The 12,144-nt window shown below is 40.1% G+C and overlaps 1 protein-coding gene across 1 annotated transcript in view; it reads right to left on the minus strand.

Moving 5' to 3' along the window:
• ATG14 (autophagy related 14) overlaps nt 1–12,144 on the minus strand; it is a 30,154-nt gene that overhangs the window by 13,514 nt on the left and 4,496 nt on the right. The window contains exons 2-5 of the mRNA XM_070749731.1: nt 7,486–7,548; nt 7,294–7,336; nt 4,027–4,108; nt 1,134–1,371 (exon numbers count right to left, since the gene is read on the minus strand). Coding sequence (XP_070605832.1) covers nt 1,134–1,371; nt 4,027–4,108; nt 7,294–7,336; nt 7,486–7,548 — 426 coding nt within the window. The remainder of the gene's footprint in view (nt 1–1,133; nt 1,372–4,026; nt 4,109–7,293; nt 7,337–7,485; nt 7,549–12,144) is intronic.

Raw genomic sequence — 12,144 nt, forward strand, 5'->3', positions numbered from 1 at the left:
TCCAGAGGGTGGGGGCCGCCACAGAGAAGGCTCTTCCCCTGGGGCCCACCAGATGACACTGTTTCGTCGACGGGACCCGGAGAAGGCCATCTCTGTGGGACATACAAATCTAATAAATAAATTAAATAAATAAATAATCGGTCACTGGGATTCGTGCAGCAGAAGGCGGTCCTGGAGATATTCTGGTCCAATGCCATGAAGGGCTTTATAGGTCATAACCAACACTTTGAATTGTGACCGGAAACTGATGGGCAACCAGTGCAGACTGCGGAGTGTTGGTGTAACATGGGCATATCTGGGAAAGCCCATGATTGCTCTGGCAGCTGCATTTTGTACGATCTGAAGTTTCCGAACACTCTTCAAAGGTAGCCCCATGTAGAGAGCGTTACAGTAGTCGAGCCTCGAGGTGATGAGGGCTTGAGTGACTGTGAGCAGTGACTCCCGGTCCAGATAGGGCCACAACTGGTGCACCAGGCGAACCTGGGCGAACACCCCCCTCGCCACAGTTGTTAAGTGAATCAATGCACAAAAGGAGATCACCTGACCCTGCAAACGTCATAAATAAGAGTCAGTTGCCAAAGGTCTGAAATTTGATCACGTGACCATGGGGATGCTTAGATGGTTGTCAGTATGAAACATGGTCGTAAGTTACTATTTCCCAAACAGTTGTAGCTTTGAGCGATCAAGCGATAAACAAACTATTGTAAGTCAAGGACTACCTTTATTTGTGGTCGATATGACCTAGTTATTCCAACTCTGCCATCCATCCAAGGGATCAGTTGATTCATTCCAAACAATAAGGTACTTGCTAAACCATATAACTAATATTGCATGGTACTAAAGCTTCCAAATATCCTTAACCAGTAATGAATTATCAACCTAATCATCTCGGTGTTTTGAGGAAAAACTACCATAAAAAAGGGAGAGTACAAATTAAAAAGATACTTCAATTTAAAGGAGTAAATTCAATTGGTTTCAGTGAGGCTTATTTTCAAATAGTCATAGAGGAGAACATCTCAATTCAATGCATCTTCTGGTTTTTTACCCCTCGTTACAAATACAAATACTATGAAAGTGAACCACTTCCTGAATATATGGTGAACCACATCAGCCGCACTCCTCCTCCTCCTCACCTCATACCGATTTTCACTTCCTCAATAGGGAATATAACAGAAGTTAATTCCAGGACATGTGACCGCCGGAGATCTGCCAGATGTTCATGATGGCTTCTCAAGTCATAGTTCTTCTTCTCCACTAGCTCTCCAAGACGGCGGTTGTGCCTCTGGATTTTCTCCTTTTTGTCCTGATGGCGCTGAGCCCTTCTGTAAAGTTTCTGGTTCTCATCTTTAATCCTAAGAAGCCACTCTGAATCTAGAAGGACAAAAGCAGAAGTAAATCCTTGGAAGACCCTCAAAATGGAACAGCTGATTACTCCAATGGATAATGCCTGAGTAAATTATATTAGTTGGATACACAAAATTATGCACTGTTATCATTAGTAGAAATATATAATGTCTGCGAAATAAAGCAGTGTCTGGGATCTAGCGCTGCTGTGGAGCTCTTGACCACACAATCAGAAGGTTTTGAGTTTCATCCTAGGTAGAGGCAGATGTAGGGTCTTCTGCTTAGGGAGGGATTTGGACTAGATGACCTGCAAGATCTTGCCAACTCTGTTAATCTGTTAGAATCTCCAAGCAGGATTAAATCTGAAATCCACAGCATAGCATTTTAGGATGTCAAAGTCATCTTGTCCCACCTAACTTATCACATTTTTTTATTTTAAAAAACCAGAGTTTGACATGCTGTAAGGCTAAACAGCCACCTCCAGCATTATTTTGATCTGCAGTAAAATGTCTAGGCCCAATAGAGCCTCCTAGAAAAGAAAAACAAAGCCAGCTGTAGCCCAGTATTTGGTTTGCATGGCTACTCAACATTCCTCCCAATAATCAAACGAAAATTTGGCAGAAGTAATAGGAAGTTGTTAAGATTTCATGGTAGACAACATTCATATATCTGGGTTATTGAATTACTCTTCTGTTGGAATTATCCCAACATGCCTTAAGTATGACTGCTGAATGTTTGGTTAATTTTTTTCTTTTAATTGTTTTTAAATTGTAGTATTAATTGGATTACATTATTGTTCTGTTTTTATATATGCTGTGAGCCGCCCCAAGTCCTCGGAGAGGGGTGGCATACAAATCCAATAAAATAAAATAAATAAATAATAAATAAAATTTTAGCTGCTGATCTAGAGAGAACTGGAGAGAGATTGATGTTCAGCCTGTTTTGGACACTTGTTGAAATAGCAATTCATTAGTGCTTTTTTTATCCGTAGTTGTCACTGCATTCCCAAGAAGTGACTATGATAATACAATTTCTGCCATGACAACAGCCACAACCCTTCTTGAGTAGGTTGGACAGAGATGGTTATCTATATCTTGGTTACATCTCAAGATCCTGACCTTTAAAGCCTTAAGTCCAACAGAGCTTAATATTTGAGGGACCACTGCCACATCACACAAATCAGTAGTAGAAGTTTTGAAGAGGTCTCACTTTTAAAGGTTAATCTACAGTACATGGTACCTAGAAGAGGGTGCTGGGCTTCTCTCAAGCTATGGAGTGTCCTCTCTAGGGAGAGGCTTGAGCTGTAAAGCACCAGTATTTTAAAAACACAGTTTTTTTCAAGGAGGCATCTCTATTCATTAACTGTTTTTTAATTTTAGTTATTTTAATGGTACAGTTTAATCTGGTATTTTTGTTTTAAATGTATGCTGCTCTTAAGACTTAAATAAGTAGAAAAGCAAGGAATATATTTAATAAATTAACAAATTACAATTAAAAGAATGAAAGAGGTAATCTATCCCATCACCTAATAGTATTGTTCAACCCAAGCAGACAAATGCTAGGCTGAGAACGCATGTGCCTTGGAATTCTTTCACTTTTAAAATACAGATAATTCCTAAAAGGTTATCTACATTTTAATGTATTATTAATGTGAAAGAACATAAAAACAAGAAACATTGTACCGCTGTCAAATACCGTATTTTTTGCACTATAAGAAGCACCGGTGTATAAGATGCATCAAAATTTCCAAGAGGTAAATAAGAAAAAAAAGGTTTAGTCCTCTCCAGCCCCCGGGAGTACTCTGCAAACCTCGCAAACCCCCTGTGCTCCCTGTTTTTTGCAAAAACGAAGTCATTTTCACTTGTTTTTGTGAAAAATGGGGCACAGAGAGGGTTCAGGAAACTTGCAGAGTGCTCCTGGGGCCGTGGGAAGACAAAAATGTCCCCATTTTGCAAAAATGGGGTGCGCAGAGGGTTTGGAAGACCTGCAGTGTGTTTGCAAAAACTGGCCCATTTTTCACCTGGGTTTTTCCCCACAAAGATGGGGGTGTTTTTGCCTTCCCACAGTCCCCAGGAGCACTCTGCAGGCCTCCAAAACTCTCTGTGGAGGCGGGAGCTTCAGGAGGCCAAAAATGGCTGTATTCGGTGTATAATACACACCGACATTTCCACCCTCTTTTGTGGGGAGAAAACTTGCATCTTATACTCCGAAAAATATGGTAATTCTCTTTGGCCTATGTTATGCCTGGCTAAGGGCAATTAGCCACCTTTGAGTTCAGAATGATTTCAAACACACGGCAAGGAAATTCAGACAGTCTCTTTTATATTCTGCCGTCAGGCATGGGGGAATTGAGACCCTCTTCCCCCTAGGCCTTTACAATTCTATGCATGGTATGTATGTATGTATGTTTGGTTTTTTATATTAATGGGTTTTTAATTGTGCAAAGGGAAATTTGAAATTTGAAATATAAAGGCAATTACGGAGAGGGGTGGCATACAAATCTAATAAATAAATAAATAAATAAATAAATAAATAAATAAATATTACTCCTTTTATCAAAATAGCTTTGATAAGCTAATGAAACTGATTAAATTAACTTTGTACAAATATTGGATAAGATATGGATACAGAAAAGGAATGTCATAACAGGAATCTGCAAAGACTTCTAAAACCATCACTTACCTTTTGCTATTTCTTCATTTTCTTTGCATATTGTTTGCTTCAGCTGCTCGATTCTCATCTTGCAAGACATTATTTTCCATCTCTGAAAATAAAAGAACATCTATTAGGATCTTTGCACTGCAAATACATCTATAAAAGAACATCTATTGGGATATCTGTAAACATCTATTGGGATCTCTGTAAACATCTATAAAAGAACATCTATTGGGATCTCTGTAAACATCTATTGGGATCTCTGTAAACATCTATAAAAGAACATCTATTGGGATCTCTGTAAAAAAACATTTTGGTCAAGGTAAACAGATGGCTAACTCCATTTCTAAAATCCATTCAGTTCAATCAACAACCCAGAAGCTGCTGAGGCCATTGTAAAAGGAAAGTGCAGTAATTAGGATGCCCCCGATTTATCTTTAAATTTGGCATCACAATTAACCATCTATGCTTTGGTTTTGCCAGCATTTTAATTTTACCTTCATTTCAGAAGAGAGTAACACAACAGAATGATTGACACTTCAAACGAACTGTTTAATGCATGTTACAGATTTTGATTATCTGCTAGTTCTTTAGGCACTTTCTCAGAAGTAGAAAGTTTATCTAGGCCAAGCTGCAGTGATCCTCAAATAACAAAGTAAAAAAGAAAAGCTAAAGGAATCCTTGCAGATATTATTCTGTTAGTTATTGCCAATTATAAGGGATGGTGCTCAACTCTATTTCAAGGCCATTCAAGCTCTAAAGACATTTTTGCGGTAATGTGGCCAACATGATGTCACAGATGGCTGTTACTTTCCCACCAAAGTGGAATCCCAGTGACTGGTTAGGTCCCACAGAGTTGGCCTTCTCCAGGTCCTGTTGGCCAGACAATGTCGTCTGGCAGGGTCAAGGGGAAGAGCCTTCTCTGTGGCGGCCCCTGCCCTCTGGAATCAGCTCCCTCCAGAGATTCGCACTGCCCCCACCCTCCTCGCCTTCTGCAAGAGTCTTAAGACTTATTTATGTCACCAGGCACAGGGCAATGAGATCAAGCCCCCTCCCCCCATTTACTAAATCTGATGAGTGGTTGTGAATGAATTGGCTGATTGATTTTAATATATTGGAATTTTAATTTGTAATTTTTTAATTAATTAGATTTGTTGTTGCATTGTTTATATTGTGTCTTGCGAACCGCCCCGAGTCTTCGGAGAAGGGTGGCATACAAATCTAATTAATAGTAACAACAACAACAACAGAGCCAGGGTGGCGCAGCAGGTAGAGTGCAGTACAGTGGAACCTCGACATACGAGCAGCTCTACTTACGAGCTACTCGAGATAAGAGCTGGGAGGGGAGCGACATTTTTGTTCGCCTCCCGAGCTCACATTTGGGATACGAGCGCCAAGGAGCTGTCTCCTGAAGCCGAAAGCTAACTTCTGCGTTCGGCTTCAGGAGACAGCTCCTTGGCGCTCGTATCCCGCGTGTTTTAAAAGGTTGCAGCCGGCCTGGGGGGCTGGGGGGGGTGCTGGCAAGCCCCCCAGGCCGGCTGCAACCTTTTAAAACACGTGCGCCGCTTCGCAGCTGTCTCCTGAAGCCGGAACGCTAACTTCCGCGTTCGGCTTCAGGAGACAGCTGCAAAGCGGCGCACGTGTTTTAAAACGTGGCAGCCGGCCTGGGGGGCTCGGGGGCTTCCCCCCGAGCCCCCCAGGCCGGCTGCCACGTTTTAAAACACGCGCGCCGCTTCACAGCTGTCTCTGAACGCTAACTTCCGCGTTCGGCGGCAGCGTTTTTTTTTTGTTGTTGCACGGATTAATTGACTTTACATTGTTTCCTATGGGAAACAATGTTTCGTCATACGAGCGTTCTGACTTACAAGCCTCCTTCCGGAACCAATTAGTCTCGTAAGTCGGGGTTCTACTGTACTGCAGGCCACTGAAGCTGACTGTAGATCTGCAGGTCAGCGGTTCAGATCTCATCACCGGCTCAAGGTTGACTCAGCCTTCCATCCTTCCGAGGTGGGTAAAATGAGGACCCGGATTGTGGGGGCAATAGGCTGGCTCTGTTAAAAAGCACTATTGCTAACATGCTGTAAGCCGCCCTGAGTCTAAGGAGAAGGGCGGCATAAAAATCAAATAAATAAACAACAACAACATTTATCTATTGCATTTGCATGCTTTTGAACTGCTAGGTTGGCAGGAGCTGGGATGAGGACGGGAGCTCAACCACTGAGCCACTGTGCTGTCCACTCAAATAACAATGGCAGCCAAATCCTTACAAAAAGTTCTATATCTATCATATTTTTCAGAGTATAAGATGCAACTTTCCCACTAAAAATGGGTGATAATTTAGGGGCATCTTATAGACCAAATATGGATGTTTTGGGCCTCCCGAACCCTCCATGTGTCACATTTTCACCCTCCCCAGCTCCCAGAAGCACTCTGCAATGCTCCACATGGCCTGCTTTAATCAAAAACTGGGCTGTTTGGGGGTTCCCAAGCCCTCCACGCATCAAATTTTCAACCTCCCTGGCCTCCAGAAGCACTCTGCAGGGCAAAACTGGGCTAGGTTTTGGCAAAAATGGGCCAATTTTTCGCAAAAACGGGCTGTGCGGAGCAATGCAGAGTGCTTCTGGGGATCTGAAAGGGTGAAAATGCAACATACAGAGGTGAAAAGCCATTTTTTTCTTGTTTTCCTCCTGTAAATTTAGGTGTGTTTTGTCTGTAGATAGTTATGTAATTTTATAATTATACAAAATATGGAATATCAGACAGGGGCAAAAAGTTCTATATCACGGTAGCTAACTGCTAATTTCAATAGGCACAAATCTGATACAAAAAGGAAGAGCAACTGATATCCATTTAAAAATATCCGACTATTGTACTATTTAATAACTGTGTACAAAATTATTTGAGTTTGAAATAAATTGCTTCAAACTTACTGAAAGCATTACAGAAATACTATAACCCTCCTGGAGATGTTTTGTACTTGAAACCACCTTGTTTTGAGGGCAGGCATGAAGGGAAAGCAACTCTGAGCTATGAACACTTTTGGAATGCCTGGAGTAGATTCAGTATTTGGTAAAGTCAGAACAGTATCCTGATATTCCTGAAGAGATTTATTTGAATATTAATCAAATAAATTTATAAGATACAATAAGCATTTGCTCATTTGTGCTGAAATTCAGTTATTTACAACAATATGGGCATCACTACATACCGTGTAAGAGAGAGCACCATGAATAACAACACTAAGGAATACTAGCTGAAATGAAATATGAAATGAAAGAATTCTTCAACACTCACCAATTGATCTGCTATCTGCTTCCCCTCTATAGCTTTTAACAACCTATTTAAAAAGTGGATGAGTGGAAAAAGAAATAGAACATTAACCGGCAACTAGAAATATACTTCTATATTTATTAAGATACATTACATTGATTGTATATTAACATCAGCTTAAATAAATAAAGCGAAATAGAATGAATTAGGACTTACTGAGACTGGAATTCATGCTGTTTCTTTCTAAGGTGCTTTAATCTCTCTTTTTTTTCAGAAAACCTAGAAAAGAATAACATCGAAATGTGTTTCTCAATAAATAAGAATATGAATAACCTCTGGATTAGAAAGCTGTTGCCTAGCCCCAGAGAATTTCCACAAGTGAAATACATACTGGCTGATACACATTTAAAATGTAGGGGAACAGGTATTGCACCTTGCTAGGCTTCTGATAATAAATGTCCAACTCGACAATCATAAAAACTATATAAACTATATAAAAACCATTAAATGTGTTTACTAGAACAGAATATTTTAGAAACATAGAAACATAGAAGTCTGACGGCAGAAAAAGACCTCATGGTCCATCTAGTCTGCCCTTATACTATTTTCTGTATTTTATCTTAGGATGGATATATGTTTATCCCAGGCATGTTTAAATTCAGTTACTGTGGATTTATCTACCACGTCTGCTGGAAGTTTGTTCCAAGGATCTACTACTCTTTCAGTAAAATAATATTTTCTCACGTTGCTTTTGATCTTTCCCCCAACTAACTTCAGATTGTGTCCCCTTTTTCTTGTGTTCACTTTCCTATTAAAAACGCTTCCCTCCTGGACCTTATTTAACCCTTTAATATATTTAAATGTTTCGATCACGTCCCCCCTTTTCCTTCTGTCCTCCAGACTATACAGATTGAGTTCATTAAGTCTTTCCTGATACGTTTTATGCTTAAGACCTTCCACCATTCTTGTAGCCAGTCTTTGGACCCGTTCAATTTTGTCAATATCTTTTTGTAGGTGAGGTCTCCAGAACTGAACACAGTATTCCAAATGTGGTCTCACCAGCATTCTATATAGCGGGATCATAATCTCCCTCTTCCTGCTTGTTATACCTCTAGCTATGCAGCCAAGCATCCTACTTGCTTTCCCTATCTGACTAAGTGTGATTAGACACACAAAGATTAGAGTGTGTGTATGTGTGTGTATAAAACCAGATATATCTGATTATATTTGACTACTGTTCCTCAGTATAACTTATTCTACCAACAGGACAGTTGTATAGGCTGAAACTTTGTAATTATGCTTGGCTACAGCTAAGATGATTGCTTTATTCCAGCGAAAGAATTCCAGCACATCTGATTTTTTTAAGCCGTCAATGAACAATATGCATTTATTTTTTAAAAATGCACAATATAAAACAATAATTATTTCCGTTGTTCAGGTAAGGCTATGAAAGTTTACTTCAAAATAAGTTTGACTATGTTCAATTAATTTATTCTTAATGAGTACAGGGCTTCACAATCCTAATGGAACTTCTTGGAAGTAACCCTTTGGCTGGGTTAAATTTTATATTTACCGACAAAGAAATAAAGGGAGACTAGTATAGATCTATTTCAATTTAGCTCTCATCAGCTAGCCATACCTGTCTGCATCTGAGATTCAAACCTGTAACGCTTTAGTTGTTTCCACATAACATACTGATCCATTAACCAATTACACCCTCGCACAATTTGTTACACAAACACACTCCATATAATTGGTTTATAATCCCTGTGACCCTAGGAAATAGGATAAATTGAACAAAACATGGGTAAATTAACCATAAGTAATAATATAATGCAACATAATTTTTCAGCAAGGAAGGGGAGAGATTTCTACATAAACACGTATAAGAAGATATTGCTCATCATTTCTAATTTCCATCAGGTCCTATAAGTTCCAGTTATAATCAATAGATACAAGATACAACCCCCCCAATCTTTCTATAACTATCTCTGTGAAATGATCTCTCAGTTGAGAAATATTGTCTCACTGTTTACAATATTTTTCAGCAGTGAAGGCAATGCTCTTTCAAAAATCAAAGTGAAGAAAAATGTGTAATGACTTTTGGCTGTTTATCTTTGTCATTTAATATTTGCATTTCATTAGTGTGATTGACAGATGCTGGAGGTTTTACAGACAAAGAGATAAAGTGGCGGTATTTGTAAAGTAAGTAATTAAAATCCAACATGCATCCTATCGATCTAGCTGGTATATAAGAGGGCACAGATATTTGACTTCCATAAAAATTCTCAATCAATAAGAGAAAGCTTATACCAATTCATCTCTCAGAAAGATTGTTTTATGTACTTATTTTAAGGATCTCCCAATTCCTAAAACTTGGGTGGCACTTTTTTTAAAAAAAAGTATGTTTATAAGATGCTTGAAAGCAGTCTTTCCACACTTAAAGAACTTGGGGTAGGGAAATTATGGGAACACTCCTGAACCCACTAATCTGAAGGAGACTTACTTGAAGGTAATAATGCGGCGTATTGCTATATGGAGTTAGAAGTACTTAGTCCTTATTTAGTTGCCACAACTGAGACTGGCAACTTGGTCATTAAACAAGCAATCATTAAGTTTGTTCTGCCGGGCTCTCTGGTAGGAGCCTCCCAAAAATTCAAGGATAGAAATTTCAGACACACACACGTTTGAAAATTCAAAACAATGTTCTTTATCACAAAATTCAAAATAAACTGAGCACTCTTTTTGTATTGCAAAGAGCACTCGTCCCAAAACAACCAGGTAGTCTGTACAATTTCCCTTAATCAGTCTTTAAGTACTTAGCTAGCAGCTGTGAATAAACTTCACACCCCTTCTTCTTCCACGAAGTAAAACACCCAACACACTTTGCTCTGTGTTGGTTTCAAAGACGTGAAAAATCAACAAACAAAGTCAAGGCACAATTCCTGAAGAACTGCGATCACATACTCTTCCACAATGGCCAAACCCACACGCTGCTATTTATAGCAGCAGCCCTAATTACTGGAGCCCCACCCAAACACAGGTGGCCTCTCTTATCTCCGGTAATATGTCCTTACTTGGTCTCTTCTACGCATAATTCTGCGCTTGCGTGTGTCCAAGACGTTTTCATCCGAATCAATGGAAGATAATGGAGATTGACTGCCTGGGCTGTGTGCCAAGCCCCCCTCTTCCAAGTCACTCCCACCTTCTTCTTCGTCCGAGGAAACTAAACTCTGAACTGACTCTGTCGGCAATAACACAGGCCTATGACATGTTGAAGTTTCCCCTGCATCCACCTCCACATTCCCTGGGGCAGGAGCTGGGCCAACCACAACAAAGTTTTCACTTAATGTTGCAACTGCTTAAGTTTGCAACTGCTTTTGATCTTACTTTAGCTTTGCTTAATAAACTGTGAAGATTTAGAATAGAATAGAATAGAATTATTTATTGACCAAGTGTGATTGGACACACAAGGAATTTATCTTTGGTACATATGCTCTCAGTACATGCAAGGATTGTCACGAAGTTACTCATTCACTACCAGCATAACTGAGAATAGTTACTATATAAAGCAGTCACTAAATCTGGACCCATAGTTAGCAGCAGGTTCTTTTGAGGATGCCTTTCTATGATTGTTCTGAGGCAAAAAGGAATAATAGAAAAAGCAGTATTTGAGAGCAAAATTTACCAACAGATCAGTCTGGATCAGAAGATTCTCTTCCAGGATTCTCAATTTAACCCTTTATAAAATTAGCAGGAACATAGCTTTGTCAGCTTTTGTGTGACAAAAATACCATGTTATAAAAAGCCTGCTACAATTTGACCTATTGTACTAAGATATAAAGCAACAGCTTCTGGCTCATGTCACAATATAAATGTATAAACTAGCATTAGCATGTTTAACGACGTGGTTTTAACAATTCTGGAAATGTGAATATTGAATAAGGTCCAGGAGGGAAGTGTTTTTAATAGGAAAGTGAACACAAGAACAAGGGGACACAATCTGAAGTTAGTTGGGGGAAAGATCAGAAGCAACGTGAGAAAATATTATTTTACTGAAAGAGTAGTAGATCCTTGGAATGTGGTAGATAAATCCACAGTAACTGAATTTAAACATGCCTGGGATAAACATATATCCATCCTAAGATAAAATACAAAAAATAGTATAAGGGCAGACTAGATGGACCATGAGGTCTTTTTCTGCCGTCAGATTTCTATGTTTCTATTCCCATGGTGCCTTGGCCTGACACAGAGGTCCCCAAACTTTTTACACAGGAGGCCAGTTCACTGTCCCTTGGACTGTTGGAGGGCCGGACTATAAAAAAACCTATGAACAGATTCCTATGCACACTGTACATACCTTATTTCTTTCTCTCTCACTCACTCTCTTTCTCTCTCTCTCTCTTGCTTTCTTTCTGTCTGTTGCTCTCTCTGTCTCTTTCTTCCTCCCTCCCTTTCTCTCTCCTTCTCTTTCTCCCCCTTCCTTCTTTCTCTCCCTCCCTTCCCTCCCTCCTTCCTCTCCACTTCTCTTTCCCTCGCTCTTTTTCCCTTCTCTTTCCCTTTTCTTTCTTTCTCTCCACTTCTCTCTCTCTCTTTTCCCTCTTTCACCCTCCCTCTTCTCTCCCCGCGGGGGACTCACCCGACAAGCCTCCACCCTCTGACCCCGGACTCCCATTCAATCCCCATTCAGAAAACAGGAGTTAGCAACTCAAAGAGGAGGAGGCGGGTGTGTGCGTGGATGTGTGTGTGTTGTGCCCAGCTCGGCTTTCGGCAAGCCTTACTTTACCTCGGCTGAGATGAGATTGAGGGGGACGTTCTCACTGCTTTTCCAGTGCGGCCTTGGAAAAGACCCGCGGGCCAGATAAATGGCCTCAG

Source organism: Erythrolamprus reginae, chromosome 1 (genome assembly GCF_031021105.1).
Source record: "Erythrolamprus reginae isolate rEryReg1 chromosome 1, rEryReg1.hap1, whole genome shotgun sequence".
Taxonomy (NCBI): Eukaryota; Metazoa; Chordata; class Lepidosauria; order Squamata; family Dipsadidae; genus Erythrolamprus; species Erythrolamprus reginae.